Source organism: Nannobrachium achirus, assembly GCF_963921795.1.
Source record: "Nannobrachium achirus genome assembly, chromosome: 6".
In the NCBI taxonomy this organism is placed as follows: Eukaryota; Metazoa; Chordata; class Actinopteri; order Myctophiformes; family Myctophidae; genus Nannobrachium; species Nannobrachium achirus.
This window is the reverse complement of record NC_137815.1, coordinates 34235414-34258011: the sequence shown is the minus strand read 5'-3', so window position 1 is coordinate 34258011 and position 22598 is coordinate 34235414. Positions and strand designations below refer to the sequence as shown.

At 41.1% G+C, this 22598-nt stretch overlaps 2 protein-coding genes across 2 annotated transcripts; both read right to left on the bottom strand.

The window, feature by feature from the left end:
• Positions 1-5061: 5061 nt before the first annotated feature.
• Positions 5062-7851, bottom strand: LOC308287694 (tripartite motif-containing protein 16-like). Its single transcript, XM_080728937.1, has 6 exons — positions 7689-7851; positions 7504-7599; positions 6758-6991; positions 6357-6516; positions 6120-6194; positions 5062-5997 (listed from the first exon to the last, which is right to left on the bottom strand). The coding sequence occupies exons 1-6, from the start codon at positions 7791-7793 to the stop codon at positions 5420-5422; spliced, it is 1248 nt and encodes a 415-aa protein (XP_080585063.1). The 5' UTR covers positions 7794-7851; the 3' UTR covers positions 5062-5419.
• An 836-nt stretch (positions 7852-8687) lies between these two features.
• Positions 8688-22147, bottom strand: LOC308287684 (striatin-interacting protein 1 homolog). The gene is made up of 20 exons (XM_080728924.1): positions 22021-22147; positions 21260-21329; positions 21073-21147; positions 20805-20939; positions 20346-20466; positions 19900-20075; positions 19429-19556; positions 18703-18885; positions 18348-18568; positions 17852-17917; positions 17679-17742; positions 17497-17568; positions 17219-17293; positions 16873-16970; positions 16027-16153; positions 15461-15561; positions 14893-14959; positions 14045-14149; positions 12089-12293; positions 8688-10974 (listed from the first exon to the last, which is right to left on the bottom strand). Exons 1-20 carry the CDS (start codon positions 22135-22137, stop codon positions 10727-10729), a joined length of 2454 nt encoding a protein of 817 aa, XP_080585050.1. The 5' UTR covers positions 22138-22147; the 3' UTR covers positions 8688-10726.
• Positions 22148-22598: the final 451 nt, after the last annotated feature.

Genomic DNA, 22598 nt, shown 5'->3' with positions numbered 1-22598 from the left:
ATTATAATGTGTAGGTGAACGTCCTCAGACGTGTCAGTCTCCTACTGTATAATTGTGTGTAGTTGGCATTGTGTTTATTTGTTGTGTAGGAGTGATGTGATGTAATTCCTTTTGGTGTAAGTTGGTGGAGATCTAAAGGTCAACATTCTCTCCATGTCACACACTTTATAGCTGCAGAGAATTTCATTACTTTCACCAAAGAGATAATGTTGATATTAATACTTGAAAACAGCACATTTGTATTACTGAATGGACACTTCTCATTTCTTAGATACAATGAATGGCATTTCATATACTGTAAGGTTAATTGTGAGCTCAATTTGACCTCCAGTGAACTGCAGTGAGCTTCTCTTTTCTATGAGTCTATGAAATAGAAAGACACCTAGATTCCTTCACTGACAAAATCATAGCTTGAGGATCTTAATTGCTGAAAAGGTTGTCGAAAGTGTTTTGTCAGCTGGCTTTGATACAATCAAGACATCTCGCGAAATTTTACAATGCTACAAAAGCACAAGTATAAGATATGATTGCCACACAAGATTGTTGTTATTAATATTAACTAAAGTTGAATCTGACACTTTATTCTTTACTTTATATTCCCAAATGGAATGCACAAACCATGTTCAGTGTAAGCCAATACAGTGAACATAAGCCTAATGCAGCTAATTTAAGCACAGAGGAGGAATCAGTCATTTGGCAATTAGTGCAGGAGTAAATGTCCACAATCTGGTTGCTTTAAAAGCAATTGATAGAATATCATTTTCATCAGCACACGTGTATGAACATTTCATACATACGTGATAGTATCAGGTGATCATGATGCACATATAATGTAAACTACAAGCTAGTCATTTGTTCTTTTTGCACATGCATGCACAAAAAAAGACAAACACAGTTTTACTGTCTGCACAGATTCCTTGTCCTTTGTCTTCTCTATAAGTCTTTTGCAATGCAGTCAAAGCTGGCAACTATGTTGGTTCAACAGAACAGACAGGTCTGTTTTGTTACTAATGTTCAATTAATGTTAATGAATCAATTAATGAGGTTTGAACAGCACATGATTCGATTGGACAAAGCACAGAAAGAAGAATTCTCACAAAAAACATCTTGCATTTTTGTACACATTTGAAGTTCTTTGTCTCATTAGTCAAACATGCAACTCAATTAAATTAATTACACGTTAGCTTTCCCTTTTTCTTTTATTTTTCAATCAAAAAATATTCAAAGCCATAGTGTTAATCGACTAAAGGGACTATATTTATATTGCTGTATATTAGCTGTTGGTGTATATTCTACAGATGAATGTTATCTTCAGAGTTGAGTATATATATATTTTGATCTTGTGTGATACATATTTGGATTGTACTGTATATTTAAAGACTTATCTATTTTGTAGTTTGTGAACCTTACATGACATGTGAAAATGACTGTGGGAAGATGGAAGGTAGCATTTCACATGTTCAGATGTGCCCATCCACCCTCAGAGTAGCCTTGTGTTCTTAAAGGTCCTACACCATGCATTTAAAAATAATTTATATAACACTGTTTGTGTCCCAAAAACGTTTTTGAAAAGGTTTGAGGCTAAATTACCACTCCTGAATACAGAGCCCCTGTCATTTCTGCCTGGCTTTCAGAGCATTTTCAGCTGCAGTACCACCTTGTCCTGAGTGGGAGGACTGCGCTATTGAGCCAGTTTTGGCCCCACACTCCTCCCCACCTCCTGCTCAGCAGGCCTGCCCACCCCTCCCCAACCCTCTCCCAGCTCCTCCTGCCTCCTTCTCAAACCTGCCCACCACCTCCCCAACCCTCTCCCAGCTCCTCCTGCCTCCTTCTCAGGCCTTGTGACATCACAAATCTGACCTTTCACAATCAGGACCGTTCTGAGACATGATAACATAGATCTGCCCATAAACTGAGAAAGACACAATGGTCAGAAATAGGACTTTGTGAGGATAGAAGTTGCTGGTGGGACACCAAGAAAATACATAAAAATTGGAAAAATGTAAATTCATGGTGTAGTCCCTTTAAGAGTAGAAGGTAAAACTGATTTACTGGTCTATTGAGGTTCCTTCCTTCACTACTTTGAAAGGAGCTCTGTATCTTCAGAGGTACTGTGAAGTGCACTCTCACACCCGTCTAGTTTTAGACCCGCTTGTCCAGTTTGGTTCTGTTTTCAGTCTTATGTTATAGTGGGTGGGAACCAGACTTTTCCTCTTGTTGATTGTACCATGTAGAGAGAGATCTCTTTGTCTTTAAAGTCTGTAAAGTAAATATTGTGTCCATAGATTGCACAGCAAATAATCAAACTTATAAAAAAAGAATTGACTCTTTCCAGAGTCCAAGCATATACATTTCTTAAAAAGTTCCAAACTTGGACATACAAATATATATGACCAAAGGTCTGTGGACACTTTCGACTTAGTGTTTTTACTTGGTGCACTTCGTTCAAGCGAATGGAAATCTTAAGGCTACAGCTACATTCTAAACATTATTGTTTTCCCAAGTCTGTGGCAACAGTTTGTGGAATGCCATTTTGTGTTTCAGAACTTTTTTCTATCAATTACTCACCCCATGGAGACTTCCATGAGAAGAATTTTTGTTGCATTCCTAAGTAAATAATAATAATAAATGTACCCTCATTGATTCCGGATGGAGACCCAAATGCATTTGGGTCTTCATCCGGAATCAATGGGCCTGCAGAGTCTCCTCAAATTATTGACTTAGGAATGTGACAAAAACCAACAAATATTATTGAATTCAAGTCTCCGTGAGGTGATTCATTGATAGAAAAGAAGTAATTTGGGAGTGAACTACTCCTTTAATGGTATTGTGGATGAATGGAAGCAAATGACAGGCATTGATACAGAGCTGGGTCCCCCCCTTTGCTACCCTTACAAAGACCCTTACTGAGGTTGGACCCTTCTTGTTGAGGACCTGGCTAGTATATGGTAGTCCAATTAATTAAGGTATTTGATAGGGTTAAGAGGTCAGGGCTCTTTTGCAGGCAATTAACGTTCTTTCTCACTCAGCTCAACAAAGCATTTCTGGAGTGTGGGCACTACAAGGGGATTGTCAATCTTTTAACAGACACCAGTTTTCCACACACTGTTGCCACAAAATTGAAAATACACGATTTTGAATGCCAGTGTGTAGTTAACACTTTTCCCGGTCACTGGAACAAAGAAACACTAATTAGAAACACTAATTAGAAAAGAGGTCCACAGACTATCGATCATGTACTGTACAATATGACAAGTAATACTGAATGTGAATATGAATGCACTTTTTCGCTTTGCCTCCAAAAAACATTTTCTTTCTTTCTTTCTCCTCTTAATAGGCTCAATGTTTGCTCTTGACTGGATACAGTCAGGGGGAAAAACGATGTTTGTTATATTAACTACCAGGGTAACTATAGCTGAAAGATAAAACTTAAAAGCCCTAGTGAAAGAATATGAACAATGGGTCCAAAACATTGGAGTGTATGTGTATACAGTGATATGTGTGTAAGTCTGTATGTATGCGTCTATGTATTAGATTGTAGATTCCTTCTGATTTACTGTGGATGCAGGGCCTTACCGAGCACACGTTTCACAATAATGACAGTCTTTCTCTTCAATCCTCATGATTGTATGACACAGACATTGTAAAAGAAATATATGTATATTATGAATTATAAATATCAGTGAAAAATATCAATAAATTGTAAACAACCTGTCCTCTGGTATGACTTACTGTAGATGAAAACACACTGATACATTTCTCCCCCTTTAGTTAGGGGCACGCACGCGCGCGCGCGCGCGTGCACACACACACACACACACACACACACACACACACACACACACACACACACACACACACACACACACACACACACACACACACACACACACACACACACACACACACACACACACACACACACACACACACACACACACACACACACACACACACACACACACACACACACACACACACACACACACACACACACACACACACACACACACACACACACACACACACACACACACACACACGGTTTAGCAATGAAAATAACTGCTCAAATGCACCGCTCACTTCAAACTGAGTTTAATTTTTTTGTCCATTTTTATTCTGAGGGAAACTTAGATCTAAAATCTTCCAAGAATCAAGTGAGGTTTATTTGTCACTTTACTCATACGGTAACAACACAGCAAAATGTATGTGGGACTGCAGAGACAACACTAACACAACTATACAAGATCATAAAAAAGTAATAATACTGGACATAATTAAGTACAAACTAAATAATTAATAACATATATATGCATAAGATGACAAATAAAGTACAGGTAGAGTGTGATAAAACATACATTTAGAAGCAGTGTCAAATGTGCAAGAAGCAGAAGGCATACTATAAATATATACAATTCACTTGATGCTCAAGTTTCTTACAGTGGTTTTATTTATTTTCATAATGTATTGTTGTTTCGTGTTTTGACCTCGTTTATGATGGCACATCAAAACAACTACTTGTTGTTTTGAACGACCGCTTTACCTACCCAGGACGGAGATGTGAGAGATTAGGAAAATCTTTTGTACCGGCTGCCCTTAAGCTGTACAACGAGACACATAACGGACGCTTGAAAAGGTCTCCCTTCCTAACTTAGACTGACGGAACCTTTGCTGTATTGACATTGACCTCTAAGGAACTATTGCTGTATTGTCTTTGACCCAAAAGGACCGTCCAGGAAGAGTGCTCATGTGCGTCTTGCGGTGACACGCTTCCTAGTTTCTTCTTTTTTCGCACTGATTTTTTTTTGACTTTGCACTATTAGTTTGTGTTGGTAGTTTCTGAGTATTTTTGCTTTGTTTAACAATGACAGTGAGATACTTGTTTGCACTAACTAGCATTGACTGCTATGGTCTTTTTTGCAAGACACTTTATGTATATATACTTATATATTATTCGCCCCCTCTATTGATGCACCTTCTCTTTATTGGTACTGTACTGCTCTTTTTTTTGTTCTCTTGTTTCTTTCCCTCTTATCTATTTTTTCTTACGTCTCTGTAACTTTGTAAATAACTGTATACTGCTGTGCTACTACTGGACAACTGAATTTCCCCCTTGGGATAATAAAGGTATCTATCTATCTACTTGTGTTGGGCGCCCGCTGGCCTACTGGTCCAGGCACATACCACTTAGGCATTGCCACATAGGCATTGATGCCTGACGGCGTCGCTGGTTCGATTCCCGATCTGGACGGCCTTTGCCGCATGTCGCACCCCATCTCTCCCCGGATTTCCTGTCAGTCTACTGTCCTGTCAGGTAGAGGCATAAAAGCCCAAAAAACGAATCTTAAAAAAAATAAAAAATAAAAAATAAATATATATATATATATATATAAATACTTGTGTACCAATCTCTGCTAGGTCACCCAGTTGGCACGATGTTCCCTTCCTGCCTTAAATCACAAAGCCGGATGCAGCACTTGTCTCCAAGCCAGAACCCTGGATAGAGTGGCTCTGTGAACGTGTCTTCCACCCTGTAGAGAAACGTCATGTTGTTTTCTGAGACTTCGTAGAAAGTCAGCATTCCCTCTTTGAAATTCAGATAAACCCCTACTCTGTCACGACTGGGGGACGTTAACAGCTGGACGCCGTCGCCGTTGTGGCTTACGGAATAGACTCTGGAGCGGTCCAGGCTCCAAGACTTGCTGTTGCCCCCGAAGGCCGACGATTTAGTGCGTGACTTTCTGTCCATTCCTCGGTAGGTCAGTGCGATCTCTGCCTTGTCGCCGCGCACCTCCACCTCGTAGTAGCAACGCTCGGCCGCAGTGGGCAGGCCCTGCGCGCAGAGCAACTGCCGGCGGTGGGTGAACCTCTCAGGGTGGGGTTCAGGTTGTTCCCAGTACTTGTCTTGGCTCTGGCTCACATTTACTCGTTTATCGTTCTCTGAAAGGACAAGGTCCTTGTGGGCCGTGTTGGGGTCAAAGGTGACTTCACACGCAACTGGAAAAAGACGTTGAGAAGAGAGGATGTTGACGTTCAGGATGTAAAATGTGGCAGCTTGATTCTGATTTCATTAGTGTTATTTTTGTAGTTGTAACAGAAAGGTAATAAGTGAAACTCACATGCCAGAAACTCTGCTCTCGTTTTTGGATCGAAGGCCTGTCCAGTATGCATGCTATTGTTAGCTGTTGACTGGCCTATATGTATGAGACAATAACAACTGCATGAATCCCTCTTTAGACAGAATTAAGTTCCTCCTGCTCCCACTCAGCTCATTCTATAGCATTACTGTGTAGGTTACTGTACTCTCACTGCTACAACCATTCATTCAGTGCTGGAACAGCAAAAATGAAACATACCATTTTGGGAGATTGCAAGGATTTCTGTGCCACAAAACACCTCCAGCTGCCTCCCAAACTCCTGGACTGCTCTCTTTACACCCTCAAAGGGGAGGAGCGGGTCTTCAGGACCCCTGGGTAAACCATCAGGTTCACACAGGGTCAATAGAGAGTGCCATTTCTGTCCAGGGGGAAAGAGATTAAAGAAAATACCTGCCATGTTTTTGGGGCGAAAACTTTAAAAATAATACATTTCTCATCTCATCTGCAAGCTTGTAGATCAGCTACTGAATTTTGTATTGTCATACGATGAAGTATACAGTATGGGGCTTAAAGGAATCAGAATTAGCTGACACAGACAATATTGCAGTATGTTAAATGTGGATAAATCAAGCTATAATGATGTACTGTCGGATTGGTACCTGCAGGAAGCAGACATCATCGTCGGTTTGCGCCTGCTGATCAAGCTCAACTTCTTTCCTCTTTATTTCCTCAGTCTTCCTCTCCAGGTTCTGCAGGGAGCTCTGAACCTGGGCCACTGCTGCCCTCTCTTGGGCTTCGATGAGCTCCTGCACGGTGCCATAATGTCTCTGGAGGCAGTCGATGAGCTGGGCGATGATGCCCTCACAGTAATCCTCTGCCTCTCTGGCACCCGCCTGTTTTTATACACAAACACATTGGTTCAGCAGCGTCAGAAGAGGTCGGTCCAGACACCTAGGCTCTAATGTAATGACCAACTTTGCTGCATGTCTCTCCCCATCTCCCCCGTTGCCCCTCCCCTCATACTAAACAGAAGTGTGGCAGTTTCGTTTCCTCAACAAAACGTTGAAGTGGGATAGAAGACAGGCAGTGATATTACATAACAAATGATTGCTGTGTTAATGGTAAGCTCACATTTCACTCACCATTATCTTGTAACATTCTCTAGCAAAAAATACATTTTTAAAATACATGAAAATCTTGATGAATGATACATGTCACATAAACTAATGGCCAATGTATACTTCATCTGCGACTGATTTTCAACAGTAACACCTTCACTATGCTTAAAAGCGTAACCACCACAAGCATTTACCACTGAACAGCCGCAGATGTAAAAAGCATTTTTTTTTCTCCAGTTATTTACAACTGACATTAGTCCGAGTTATAGCCCCCTCCTCAACCTCACCTGAATCTGCACTAGATTCTTGTTCAGTTTCTTCCTTTGCTTTTCATGCAACTGAAGTCTCTCCTTGGATGTCTCCTTAATGTTGTTCAGGTCCTCCTTTGTAATTGGTAAATTGAAAATATTGTTCAAAACAATTTCATGCTGAGAGATGTTTTAGATTGACTTATTTTCGTCGTTCTACTCACCTGTTTCCTCCTGCGTTCTTCACTCACCCACTGCGTCCTGTGTCTTTTGTGGTCAACTGAAGCACATATTGAGCACAGGACTTGCCCGTCGTCACAGCAGTACATGTTCAACGGGGCATTGTGTTTCCTGCATACATGCTGTGCTGCTGCAGATGGATCTGTTGATACAGAGGCCCGGGGTCTCTTTAGAGCAAGGCGAGGCTCTGCCATGATCAGTGTGGAGAATGGCGGGCTGACAACAACAGTTACGCTCTATGACACAGATAAGCTTTGAAATTGAATCTGCAGGGAGGGGGAGAGAGCCATTTCCGGATTCCAGAGGCAAGGGGAGTGTCAGAGAGAAGATAAGACACCCCTCTGAACTGTTTTCAAAATGGGGGGGAGGGAGGGACTAAACAGAGTGGTGGAAAAAGTACTCAGGTTTTACTTAAGTAAAAGTATCAATACTGCAATGTAGAAATACAAGTAAAAGTCGGGAATTCAAAATGTACTTGAGTAAAAGTACAAAAGCATTGGTATCAAAATGTACTTAAAGTAACAAATGTAGAAGTACACCACTGACTAAGCCGCTGCCACCGAGAACACTCAAAAGAAAGAAAGCAATGCCATCCCAAAGAACCATTACTGCCAGTGTAAATCAAATACTCTTTAAGCTCGCAGGAAGGTTTAATTGTTATCCAGATGGTTTAACATGCTTGTCATGGTGAAAGTGACCAATAAAAAGAACAATAATACAGGAAGTGTCTTTTTATTACAGTACTTGAGTTGTACATGAAAAACAAAGCCGTGATAAATAACAGTTCAACTTCTCACATTTGCTTATTTTATTTTGCCACTTCCAAGGCATTTTCTGCGCTTTTATAATAAGACAAAAACAACGTAAGTTGCAAAATAGTAAAAACACAAGACAAATGTAGACCTATTCTTTAATAACTGAGGATTTTTGTTTCGTTTCAGCTGGACAAAATGGATCCCCCCCCCCCCCCCCCCCCCCCCCGAGTACAAAATCTTGTTTGGCTAGTTAGGTTTGGGGAACCACAGGATTTACAACTTTGACTCCCAATGTTTAAAAAAAATAAACATTGAGTATCAATGCTCTTCTTTCGTTTAACACAAATAATTATGTTATGTACACAAACAAAAGTATACTTACAAAGAGCAAATTAAGATCAGTCTTTCTATAACATAGTTTCTCTGTCAGTCTAGTTAGACATACAGTATGAAACTATATCATCCATTTAAGTTGGGCCCAATATTTATAAGTGTAAATCTCACACTCCATGGTCCCATCATGGTACAGACATGTGATGATTAAGAATTCCTCCAGAACGCACGGGCACTCACAATGCAAATCATTAAATCCACAAACAATGACCAACAGCATCCAACAGGGGGAGCCTGATCCACTGTAGAAACAGGATGTGGAGCTCACATCCTTGTCTAGTCTTTATACTTAAAAATGGATTAGAATTTACTTAAAATCAAGAGTATATAAATTATACTGTAACATTGTTGTCTTGAGCAGCAATGTTACTGCCCTAGCATGTTGCCAAAAAATATATATATGTATGATAGAGGATGGACTGAAGTTTGCCAACGGACGAAGACAAATCACTTTAAATTTAAATACATTACATCTGAGTGATGTCACTAATGCTGGAACAGTCTGAGTAAACATCTTAGAAATAAAATACCAGAGTTACTTTCTATAATGAATGGGATGAATTAATAATTAATAGTAATGCTGATTTAATAAAGGCAACATAAAAGCATTTGGTTTTAGGTATGCACCGATATTTTGTCCACGAAAATCGGTATGGGCAAATAAAGTTGACGTTCACCGATCGCCAGTAGCCGATATTCATCTGTTGTGTTTGGAAGTGTAAATGTTGGATATCTGCAGCCTACCAAGCTGTAGATTCTGAACAGGTATTTTTCCGTTTCCCTGGCACAAAATGGGGACATAACACGATAACGGCAAAAACTAAATTAAGAAATATCTGTAAAGGCTAAATTGTGATTTTAAACATCGGTTACCGGCCAACAATTTCTATCGGTGCAACCCTATTTGGTTTATATGCCACGATGAAACTGCAAAAAAAAAAAAAACTAAGATTGATCCAAAAAAGACGAAAGGACTGCAGTTCCAGTCAGAACCCGGGTGCGTTAGGGCATGAAAGCCCTCTCAGTCACATCAACGTTCTGGTGTATAGATCAGTGGTTCTCAAAGTGGGGTCCCAGAGCCCTCAGTGTTCCTTGGGGGTGGGTCCAAATTGACCCTTACAGGTCTCTAACAAGGAGTGTACAAATGGACCCGTAAGGCGTGTTACGCTATATATTGAAAACAAGAAGGCGTAGTAGAACTCTACTATCCATTTCATCCATTGACCACGCGCAAGCGTAACCACGACCACGTGCAGGGAATGATCATCCTATGCCCTCTGAAAGCAACCTAGAACAGTGGTTCTCAATATGTGGGTCGGGACCCCCACCCCAGGGGGGTTGCCAAATTATTTTGATTAGCTTAATGTGCAACATTGTTTTCTCACTCGACCATAAAAAACAACAACATAAAGTTTTAAGTGTACAGAGGGTATCTGCACATTTCTAAAGTGACAATTTAAGGACTTTTTAATACCTCTAAAATGACATTATTAAACATTGGCCAAATTATCAAATATTAGAGGCTGAAATTGTGAAAATAGCCGACATGCTCACAACGCCTCGCAATGATAGAACTGTGTTGTACAAAATGTAATGCCTCAACTCTTAGTGCTTGTCAGGGTGGGGGGTCCCCAGTTAAAATATGATTATTTTGAGGGGCCTGAAAAGGTTGAGAACCACTGACCGAGAACACACTGCTGTGAAGGTCCATTTATACACCCAGAGTTATGGTGAACCACTGTTATTACTGTAGACGGAACAATGCTCCGAACCATTTTCCACCCACTTGGTAAATATCATCACCACACTGGTCATGGTTCATCTTAAGTCTTACTTGCATTGGTGGGTTATTGGGGAAGTTGCTGCTTGCTTGCTCACTGAAGCAGTTCCTCCCAGGAAATGGGCTTGGAGAAAACCTCCCGCTCCAGCCAGAGGTCATAGTTCATTTGGAAGTCCTCGGGCAGGTCTACCCGCTGGCCCAGGACGCTCTGCAGACAGTTGTCCACGGGCAGGAAGTCAGGGTTGGTCTGGTTCTGGTCGTAGCGCCGGCTGTTGAAGCGCTCTATGTTGGCGCGCAGGGCACACTCCTCTGCCTGGAAGTCCCACGGCCGTGCATCCAGATCTAGAGAGCAGTTTATATTGATGTCAGAGACCCAGCAGAGATACTGATTCCAATGCCACTTTCAAATCAAAGCAAATCCTCTTTTTCTTTGAAAGTATGAAAAGGCTTTTTTTTGGTATACCATTTAAATTGTTTTGAGGGAGTAAAAAATAAATAATAATTAAGCCATTTGTCCCAAAGCGACTGCAAAGGAATTAGCTACTTTTTTTTTTCTTCCAAAATCTTTATACCCTTTATATGACATTGATATAACAACGAAATGTGACAGCTCTGTTTGTTTACACAATGCTGTTCCCCCTCCAACTGTATATACGGTCCCCTTTTTCAACTGTTTTTATTATATTTTGACACTTGCTTCGGCAATTTAAACTTCCAGAAGACCTCTAACCTTGCATCACCAGACTTTCCACCACGGAGGAAAGCCTGGTATTTGTTCTAAAAAATAACCGTGTGAACCGGTTTAAAAAAAGGAGAAAATAATGGTGGTTGAGGTGGTTGGTTCCGGTTGGCGTCACATTATTCTCCACATAATGGGAATCAATTAGTTTATTCTCGCTAGTCGCGCTACGAGTTAGAATAGAAAATGGACATATCTAACTATTCATTTACACAATGTCTGTCCGTCGTCTGACCGTCTGTCTGCATGCTGACATCCCTGATACTAAACAGTGACATACATCACTACAGTGCCCAAATTTGGAGATGACAACAGACTGGCCTGGACACGGAACACCATATATGGGCATAAAAGAGTGCCAGCCAGACAGACGGATACAACGGGTATTGCACAACTGGACATCGAGGGTGACTATTCTGCCCAACGGGCACCGATCTGGGTTCTCCAACATTACTTTTGAGACTGCTACATTCAATCCCTCATCGCACACCCCCGGCGGCAGGACTAGTTATACCAAAAGAAACAAAACGATTATACCAAACTAAGCAGGTTTTAAACTTGGGGAATCATTTTGGAGGTGCACGGCATCCTTGGTTCTGGTCACGTGATGACCAAAAGTTATTTCCACTCCGACCGGTTCAGAAACTCAAAAATGGTATTGATCCCAGGCTAGAAGACATTGATATGACATCAATATATTGCCAAATATGAACTTACCGTTCCCATAGGCCCAGTCATCATTGAGGCGATGGCGGACCTTCTGGTAGATGGCCGACATGGTCTTCATGTTACTCTTCCTCCACTGACGCCCCAGGTATTTGGTTTGGACTTTGAGCAGCTTCAGGACATAGAGCTGCATCATGGCCTGCTTGACCTTCAGTGCCCTCTTCAGGATAGGAGCAGACTTGAACACAACCAGCATCTATCGGTAGAAAAGAAAATGTGGCAACAGAGACGCATGAAACCTAGCTTGGGTTCGAGTAATAATATAATGATTTTCTTCGTGGGCACCCTAGTTCATGCTCTATAGGAATGAGTTTTTGGAAGCAAATCCATAACTGCATCTTAGAAATGACAACGGTTGACTTTCCATTCTGACCTAGGCTTTACATACTGGGTGACCCACTGTGAGTGTGACCATAGGCGATTTTAAGGGGTGTCCTTGGGTGCACGTGCACCCCCTGGCCGCCAGGCGGCCATTTTGATTTTTTTGATCATAATAAACACGCAATATGATTTAGAAGAAGAACATCTCAAATTCGCCTTTTTTGACCCTTTGAAGCACCCATAGCATGACTTCTAAACCAATCACAGCAAATGGGGGGCGGGAGGTAATAGGACTACTGGTTTCTCAAGCAATCACAGTGACTGTCTGAACGTCTCTGACAGCACAGCTGAAAAACAAACGGCAGATGATGACACCTGCAGATTTATCTAAATAACAGAATTAAACAGTTGTTTCACAGTGGAATATGCTACCTGGGGTTAACTACAGACATCCATAGGACATGTGGATAGCTTTTACATTTACCATAGGTGAACTAAAGTTTTCGGCGCTGCTCAACGAGGCTGGATTACACGATGTGTTCTGTGCCTCCAAGGAATAACACTTTCTTCTGGGCACCTCAATATAACATTGGATATTTTCTTGTCATTTTCTTAAGGTAAGACATGGCTTTATTTAACTATCTGTTCACTGTGGAGTTAGCCAGCCTGTTTTCTTCTCCTCCGTGTGTGTGTGTGTGTGTGTGTGTGTGTGTGTGTGTGTGTGTGTGTGTGTGTGTGTGTGTGTGTGTGTGTGTGTGTGTGTGTGTGCGCGCGAGCGAGCGCGCATGCTTGCTTCACTTGCTTGTAAATATTGGTAGCTGCTGGTTATGGATCTTTGGTGGTGTGGTTGTGCCACACCACCAATGTAAATGACTGCTTGATTGCTTGATGAATGATGATTAACTTGATGTTTGGCTTTATATGTCCTGGCTGTGCTGCCTCTGTCTGCAAAATAAGTAAATAAATCCTATAGATAGACATATGGTGTCTAGAAAAAGAAGCACCTGTTTTACACTTTTTTTTGTTTATATTGTGTTACATTTGGGTACAAAATTAACTGCAGAAATCCGCTAAAACAACATTACAAAACCGCTAATATCCGCAAACGTCGTGCACGCGCGCTGCGCGCGCGTGCATGAGGTAATAGAGGTCGTGCACCCCCTGCTGGAAGAGGCTAGAATCGCCTATGAGTGTGACTATGTGGATTTCATCCTGACTGCAATCATAATTGCTAAGTTCTGATGAGGGGTTGGAAGAAAGCGGGGATTCCCTCTTTCCAAGAATGGTTTGTAAAGATTGGCTGCTTTTATGAGGAAATAACCAATAGGAGGATTGACAGAATGGATAAATGCATCCATAAGTGGGGAAGCAATATAATGTACAGGTATATTGCATGAGATGTGGTGTTAGCGCAATATACTGTTGCACTATGTACGTGGCTAGATACCTGGGACTGTATGGCATTGTTTTTGTTTTGTGGTTGTTTGTATTGTATATTCTTGTCGAGATCCTACTTCTGTGTCAAAAAGTTAAAAACCCAATAAACATTGAATCATAAAAAATATGATTTTCTTCACTCAGGATGAGGTTAAATGTTCCATCATGGAAGATCCTCCTCTCTCTCACCATAGTTCTGGAGTGTTTCCACTTGGTGAGCTTGTTCAGGATCCTCAGCAGGTTAATACAGGAGAACAGGTTCCTCCAGCAGAACTGGTTATTATCGCCCGCTTCCTGTACAAAACAAACCATCAGCTCTATGGGGCGCAACAGTTCATCAAAATAAATGAGATTACACTGTTTTGGTCAAGTTAAAGGACAACTTTGTTTTTTTACAACAAGGTTTTATAGTGGCTAAATATGTATTTTTAGACACAATAAGCCCATTCCCAAGATGCACCAGAATCCTTCATGGGCAGATGTGACTTATGTTACTGTAAATAGTAATAAAGAAATCGCATGCTTATTGTGGCTAAAAAGACATATTTAGCCACTTGCATGCATGCACCCACCCACCCACTGAAATCAAAGTCATTAAAATCACTAAAACTATAGAAAGAAGTAAATGAAAACATTTTTTAACACTCATCTTTTCTTTTCTCTCATTACAATCTAAATTATGAACCCTTGTTGTAAAAAAAAAAAAACAAAGTAGCTAATACACAAGTTCCCAACTCTCACGATGCGAGATGATGCGAGCTTGTAGATCTGCTATTTTCACAGTTTTTACACAACATTGTTTTGTGACAAAGCATAAAATAGTTAATGGTTAATCAATTTGTGTAAAAAGAATTATACAAAAAATACTGTATATATATATATATATATATATATATATATATATATATATATATATATATAATCAATAGTTAGAGACCAATCGATAATCATCTCTGACACAGGCATTTTGTGAACTTCAATTATCCCACCAGGACAACAATGTTTTCAGAGCTGCGTGTTGAAAAGGTCAGACTCACCAGACTCTCTGCAGTGAGCTCAGGGAGCTCGTGAACCACGCAGTAAGGGAAGTCAAGCACAGAGATGCTGAAAGTGACACCAGATGCAATGAGTGAAACAGTGTTGATTTTGTCGACTAAAACCATGACGAAAAACTACCTTTCTTCACTCACGAAAACGAAATAAAAACTAAGCTATGATGACTAAAACTAAGACTAAATATATCAACAAATAAAAACTAGGTGTAAATGTTAGGGAGGGACGAGTGGAGGAGATCCAGTATAACTAAAAAACAAGTCATTTTATGTTTGGTTGTGTGCATGTGTCACTCTACAAAAATAGCAGATTTGCAAGCTCACAACATGTCGCAATACAACACGTTGTGACCTTGCATATCAGCCATCTTCGGGACACAGCTTAGTAAAAATCAGGCATCACGGCCGTCCAAAATAGATTTTTGTCGACTGAATCAGTACATTTGCTGTCAAAATCAACACATTGTCAAAAGAAGGCACCTTAAGAACAATACATCTGTGCAACATGAGCATTCTTAAACAGATTTTGTTTTTAATAAAAGTACATTATTACCTATTCTTGGCTGTGATGTAAGACATGATATTCTGATTGAAGAACTTCAGAATGAGGGGAATACAGTTTGCAAACACCAGGTGTTGGGCCATGTACTCAAACTATGAAAAACATACAGAGGACAGCTTAATTAGAAGAGAAGCAACTATTTGTATAGCACTTTGTCAAAGTTATTGAATGTTCGACTCAAAGTTACTCATATAAAATAAAGACTTTAAAAAATTTAAACACACAAACCATGCAAAATAATCCATCAAAATGAAAAGAGATACTCGACTGTCAAACTTGTGAGTAGTAAGTAATGTTGTGACATTAACAATGTGGAAAACAATGTGTATGTCCTATTCATAGTCTCTAGTGGCACCTAGTGGTCGAGGGGGAAATGGCTGCAGGTTTTGACATGGTGCATTACCAAATAACCTGTGATTTTGATTGGCATTACAGAGAGCATTGATGGACTTAGCAGCATGTATTGATCATTACTCCAAAGGACAAAGAGATGGAGTATTTCTTTAAGGTTTGTAGCACAGTAGTCACGATGAAGTGTGTGCAGTGTGTGTGTGTACCTGGTAGATGTGGTTGAGTTTGAAGTGTTTGAGAAGCAGCAGCAGGATGGCAGAGATGGCCTTCACGATGATCTCTTTGTGGCGATTGACATCAACACCGAGTTTCATGCTCTGCAACACTGTGGTTCTGCAGCCACAAATACATGTTCCCATAAGTTCTACAGTTTCACTGGGATTGTCAGCGCATCACATTATCAACCATTTAGGTCTGAGGCCGATTCTAAAACGCCTTCTAAAGTTTTCTGAAAAACTTTAAATATTATTCAAAGACAAAAAAATGCTTGTCTGGAAAGCATCTGTGTCACCACTTTAACCATATATATTTTTTGCTACCGGTTTTCAAAAACATATTTTGATCATTTTGGTTGTCCTTGACATGAAAAAGTTTGAGAACCACTGATCATAGAAACAGTTTGGAACACCTTGGAAGCTCTGATGAGTAAAACATAAAGCAGATGTGAAGCCTCTTCCCCACTTACGTTTCATCTTTAGTCTCACAAATTTGAAAATTGAAATATATCTTTGTGCATTTACTTCTCCGTTGAGCTCATGTAATAAACTTTCTATCTTTAGAAATACTCAAATGCCTCTGACTCTGTTCAGCACAACCTCCTGATGGGTGCATCCCGCCACTCCGACATGTCTCCTTTCCGACATGTCTCCATTCCGACACTAACCCTATCTCTAACCCTAACCTTAAACTTAACCCCTATGGGAGTGTCGCCACTCAAACAATTACAAGTCAATTTCGGAGTGGCAACATGTCGGAATGGAGAGCGACTCCCCCTCCTGATCGCGCCGAAATTCCTGAACTGTTAAAGAAAGTTATGCTACAGTACTACTTACGGCATCTCCTCAGGAAGCACATCTGCCAGGATGTTGATGGAGTCAGTCTTAGCCTTGGAGGTTGGAGCTGCTGCAAGGAGGATTTTCAACAAGGCAATCTGACAGACAGAAAGGGCAGACGATAAGATCAGTTTACAGATGTCTAGATTCTCTACAGGTGGTGTAGCAGACAAAGTCATACTCATGTTACTGGCTGTGGATTCCAACATGTAGAGACTGGTGTGTGCACATGTAACAATGTGTACATTTAATGCTGGTTAGAATGATACATGGACAGTAATCAGGACACTGACAAAACTGTATATATACTGAGGCATGATAGATTTAATGCAATCAGGACACTAACCATATACTGAGGCAAACTGGGAAGTATACCCTGATAAAGGAGCTCAGTGGAACACATCTCCACCTCCTCTTCACCCTGTCATACAAAACAAACCAGTTTAAAACCACATTAAAACAAAGGTCCAGCAAAGTTTGTGTTTACATATTCAGATCTTTGTGGAGCAATGGAGGATTTAAGTTATAACAAAACGCTGGAACTGTTGCACCCGCGACCGACTCCGGATAAGTGGCCGAAGATGGATGGATATTAAATTGCAGGACTATTGTCTTACAACTTACCCCAGACAGTGGAGTTTTTTGGTACTCTTCTTCCTTTGAAATCTGAATCTCTGCTATAGACACATATTTATGCTGAAACAAAACCAAATAGACATGAATACATCAGAGCTAAATAGCAAAATAGCTTAATATGCTTCCCAAAATGTTCAGTTAACTATGAGACAGAGTTTATGCAGCAATACCAGCTTCAACGTCTTGATGCTCTCGTGAATTGGTCGGGGCAAGCCAACTACTGTATCTGTATCACTGTAAGAGACACACACAAATAACCATGTTTTAAAATCGTATATCTGCTGAGAATAACACACATAACACCACCAGTTCTTTTGTAGCCCAACTTGAATGAATGACTTACTTTCCAAGCGTGTATCCAATGAATTTACTTCTACTTGATTCCAAGAAGTTTTCAATGTCCTTTTCCCTGTTAAGAGCAGAGATGTCATTAAAAGAATTAAGACCTACTATGAAAGAGATCACATTCCATACATACTGTATATGGTCTTGGATACCAGATACAATTCAATTTCCAATTATAGAGAAGACAGTTTATGGTTCCCAAATAAAGTTTAATGTTATTGTGGGTGTGAAACAAATCAAAGTAGTAAGTCATCTTTTTACTGGTTAATTTATTTTTTGTTGCAGTGGAGTGTTATTGGTGCAACTCTCAGAACCTCAGTCTGTGTTTTTTCTTTTTTTTGAAAGATATTTTGGGGAGCTTTTTCTGCCTTTATTGATACAATAGACTGACAGGGAATGGAGAGAGAGAAGGTCGTCAGGATCTTTACCAGCCTAGGTGCCCAGACGGCTATACCAGCTGTCTGTGAATTTTTTTTCTTCCAGGACTTTCTCACCTGACTTTAGGAGCCCAAGGCAGCCCCTTGGGGAAGGACACCCTCTCTGAAGGAGGGTGTGGGATGGGTGGAGGCATGACCTCGTCCCTTTCCAGGGGGAACGGCTCTGCCTCTATGGAGTTGTCGTTGTCGTCGTTGTCATCCTCATCCTCACGGGGGTCGTCGGCCTTGTAAGGGTCTTTCTCGTTGAACGCGTCCAGGTTGTCTTGCTTTATCAGGGCCTGTAATTCCAGAGGACAAGGTGGCGATGAGCACTGAAAACAGCCTGACGACACGTCATCAAAGCGGTCAGTCTGCCGTTCCCGTACGGTTCTTTGTTTTGAGACAGGGGAGGAGGTGCAGGAGTGACGCTTACCTTGTGCTCGCGACGTGCCCGTTTCTGCTGCTGTTCTATGAGGTCTGAAGCAGATGCAGGGGGAGACGCGGCTCTCATGCTCCTGACCACCCTGATGCTGTCCTCCGGCAGTGGAGGCAAGCCCAGCTCCTGGCGCTTACGCACCTTGATGCCCTGGAGCTGCTCGAATCCTCCCAGCGTGAACTGGAAGAGCAATGAGAGGTTTTCATGGATTAAAGATAAATTAACTCTCACGACTGAAAAGGTCCTAATCTGTGATTTGCGAAACAGCATCAAAGGAGCCCCCACACACAAGCGCCATGTTTCATAAACAATTAGCACAATATGTAAAATAATTATGATGTTTTGGTAGCCATACAGCCATTGAGGCTTTAACGTTTACTTTTATGAAATATCCGAGATCCTTAGGGTTTTCTGGAAGATTTAACATGTATTGTATCGCTAGATTGACCTCTTCAAATACACTTTCATCCCTAAATTAACTAATGCCATAAATAGGCCATCTACAAACGTCTAAGCGTTGTAAGCTTGTAGATAGCCTATTTTCACTGCGCATTATGCTTCCATAGAAGACATGCTGCTATGGAAACCAAATGAGAAATCAGTCGAGGCGACTATGAACTTTAATCCATGGGGCTTGATTATGGCTTTTCAATGTGAGCAAAATGGTAGGCACCTCTAAACAATGGATGAAAGAAACAGATGTTTGTCAATGAAATCTCTCACCAGTATACTTTTCCAAAGCAACAGTAAGACCTTCTTCATGGGGAAGTGTGGGGCGTGACCACTGCAAAACTTGGTGACCATCCCAAAGAGCATGACAGACATGGGCTCGTTGTTGTACAGCGGAGACCCTGGATGAGAGAGGAAACGGTCGAATATTCGAATAGGACTTGGACACAGTCACACATTACACACACAGTATTGTATCACACATATTGTCTGGTGTGCATCCATAGCATATACTGTTATTATTGCAGCCAATCATGTCACACACACACACACACACACACACACACACACACACACACACACACACACACACACACACACACACACACACACACACACACACACACACACACACACACACACACACACACACCTCTAGTTGCATAGCTGCAATTTGTTTTATTTAATTTAATTACTTGTTATAAATGCTCTTCTTGAAACAACATTATTATATAGAACACGCACCAAGTTCAGCTTTGAAGGTTTCCCTGGTGGCCCTCCACTCGGGTCTGTCTGCTGGGTCGTCCTGCTGAATGGTCTCCACCATCAGGTACATGATGTTGAGCAGCACCCTGAGATCTGTGCTGTCTGCCAGAGAGATGGCAGGCTTCCTGACCGCACTGCTACAGGCAGCGCTGTTACTGGAAAAACAAAGCAGTGATGATGCAGACCACTGTCTTTCATGGCTTTTTAGAACTACAACAATTACTGTATAATGTATATAATGGTTTTCATTGTCCGCTTAACCCATTAAACCGGGAAAGCATCCATGTCATTTTAGATTTTAGCTATAACATACGTTTACTTTTCTTTTCAGAAAACCTTTCTAACATTGGTTTCGAACAGTAGTTCTCAAAAAATAGCAGATATACAAGCTCACAGCGAGCACAAGAACCGACAAGACCACGTACTCTATCTCCATGTTGAGCAGCTCTACCAGAGCGGAGAACGTCCCCACATCCAGCAGTAGGAACACATTGTACCTCATCCAGTGCTGCACCTCTGCCTCAGAGGAGCACTCCGCAAACGTTCCTGGATGGAAACATTCACAGTATGGTAAAGTAAAGTTAGTGAGAAAACAGACGAAAATTGCTAAATCTACAAGCTCGGGCCGTTTTCGGCATCCGAGGCAGGTGCACAACTTAACGGAGCAGTTCATCCCAAAACATGACTTATTTTTTATCAATTACAAACCCCATGAAGCCTTGAATTCATGGAGATTTTTTGGTGCATTCCTGAGCCAATAATTTGATGACGGGTCATTGGTCAATAGGGGACTCAGCAGGAGACTCCGTCAGTCATCAATTTTCCCGGTGAACCACTACTTTAAGGATAAATCGAGCCTTAGTGAGTGGGCGATATGCCTTTACCCTGAGCCATGTAGAGGATGGCCCTGGCCACCTTTAGCCTCCTCTCCCTGGCGATCACCTCCAGACCATCCAACAGCCGCATGGCATGGGCTCTGTGCTGCGCTGCATCCAGCTCCGTCCATTTCTTATCGGACACTGTGAGAGACAGCAGAGTGAAATAAAACAAGAGCGCCTTTGAGTCGAACATGTCTTTGTGCATAATGATAATAGAATGAATAGTATAGTTTTAATTGACTGTGCGTTGTTTGTGTGTTTTATAGTCGCATACCATGGGTTCTGAATTCCTCCTCAAAACACTTCCTGTTCAAAGCAAACTCTGGTCCTTCCGTATAACTGTATAGCTCTAGAAAACACATGTAGAAAAGACATTCAATTGGAATGAACTGACAGCCTCCTTGTTCTTAAAGAATGAATGCAAAAAGGAAGGGACTACATACAACAGGAGATACACCCACCTGACAGTTCTGCTGTCCACTTGTCTGTATCTGAATATGCAAACTCAAGGTCTGGACATTCAGAAAACCCCTGTGAAAAGAGACATGTTTGTTTACATGCCATCATCAGCTTCTAGTCAAAGAGCAAATGTCCACCTAGTAAAGCTGTCAGGTCTTGAGTCAAAGCTGTCAGGTCTCGAGTCGAGTAAAAACAGGTTTCTTTTTTTAGTCATGCCTGATGCCTCCCTTGGATCAAGACTATAACATTTGTATGTCTGACTTTATCTTTCATATCCAAATAGGCCTACATCTGGTACTCCTGATCCAAGGCGAATAACCAGTCGCAATCGTTGGCTTAGTTCATGTATGAATAGTAGATGATAAAGTTAAACATATATACTGACGGAGTCTTCAACAGGCATTCACTGAAAATGTATTAAAAGTGACGTCAGGCGAGTCTGCCAAGCTAGCTAGCCATAATAAGTTGCTAACATCAGTTGCTCGTGCGTCTAGCTAACACTAACAATCAGGGGTTAATTTTAATGTAGTTGTAGTAGTACTATTGTTAATGTTTACGATCACCGACATTGATAGCTCATGTTAGCGAGCTATCATGGGAGAGTTAAAGTTAACAAAAGGCATTACACTGAGAGCCAGGGGGGTTAGCAGTTCTCTTGTTTTGTAGACTTGTAATTCTCCATCAGTCTCCGTCCTAAAAGACTACGAATAGGCCTTTCGTCTATTGTTGGGCCTAATAAGCCATATTAATCATATAAACATACCTCTGAATCTTTTCGTTGATTGCGCACAAATTCGCCTCTGCTTTTGTTAGGCAGCATACCGGTAGTTCTCTGTTTGTTGTTGACAGCTAATCCACCACCGTTTCCACCGACATCCATCTTGCTTTTTGTCTCTCTTTACAATTTAGTGCAATAGCCTCTCGCGAGAAGAAGTACCAAACCATGTCAATAGATGGCAGTCGGTCACAACTACCTCAACGGCTCTGCCTCAGTGCACTTGAGGCGTTTTAGTAGAACAGTATTGGGCTATATCTAGCCTTTTACATGCCTGGTGAGCTGTAAAAATATACATTTCATATACTTACCTATCAACCTGTAATGAAACAAAGTTCATATTCATATAGGCCAAAATGTGTAGGAGAAGTGTCCAAAAATGTGTTTGTAAAAATTGGCCTGATGGTGGCGCTATATGGGACAGATCCATGTTGATGAGATGAGTGTAGACATACTGTGTAGCGATTTGCGTGATTTTAGGGCAAAATCTGTAGGAGCAGTGTCCAAAAATGTGTTTTAAAAAATCGGCCTAAAGGTGGCGCTATATGGGACAGATCCATGTTGAT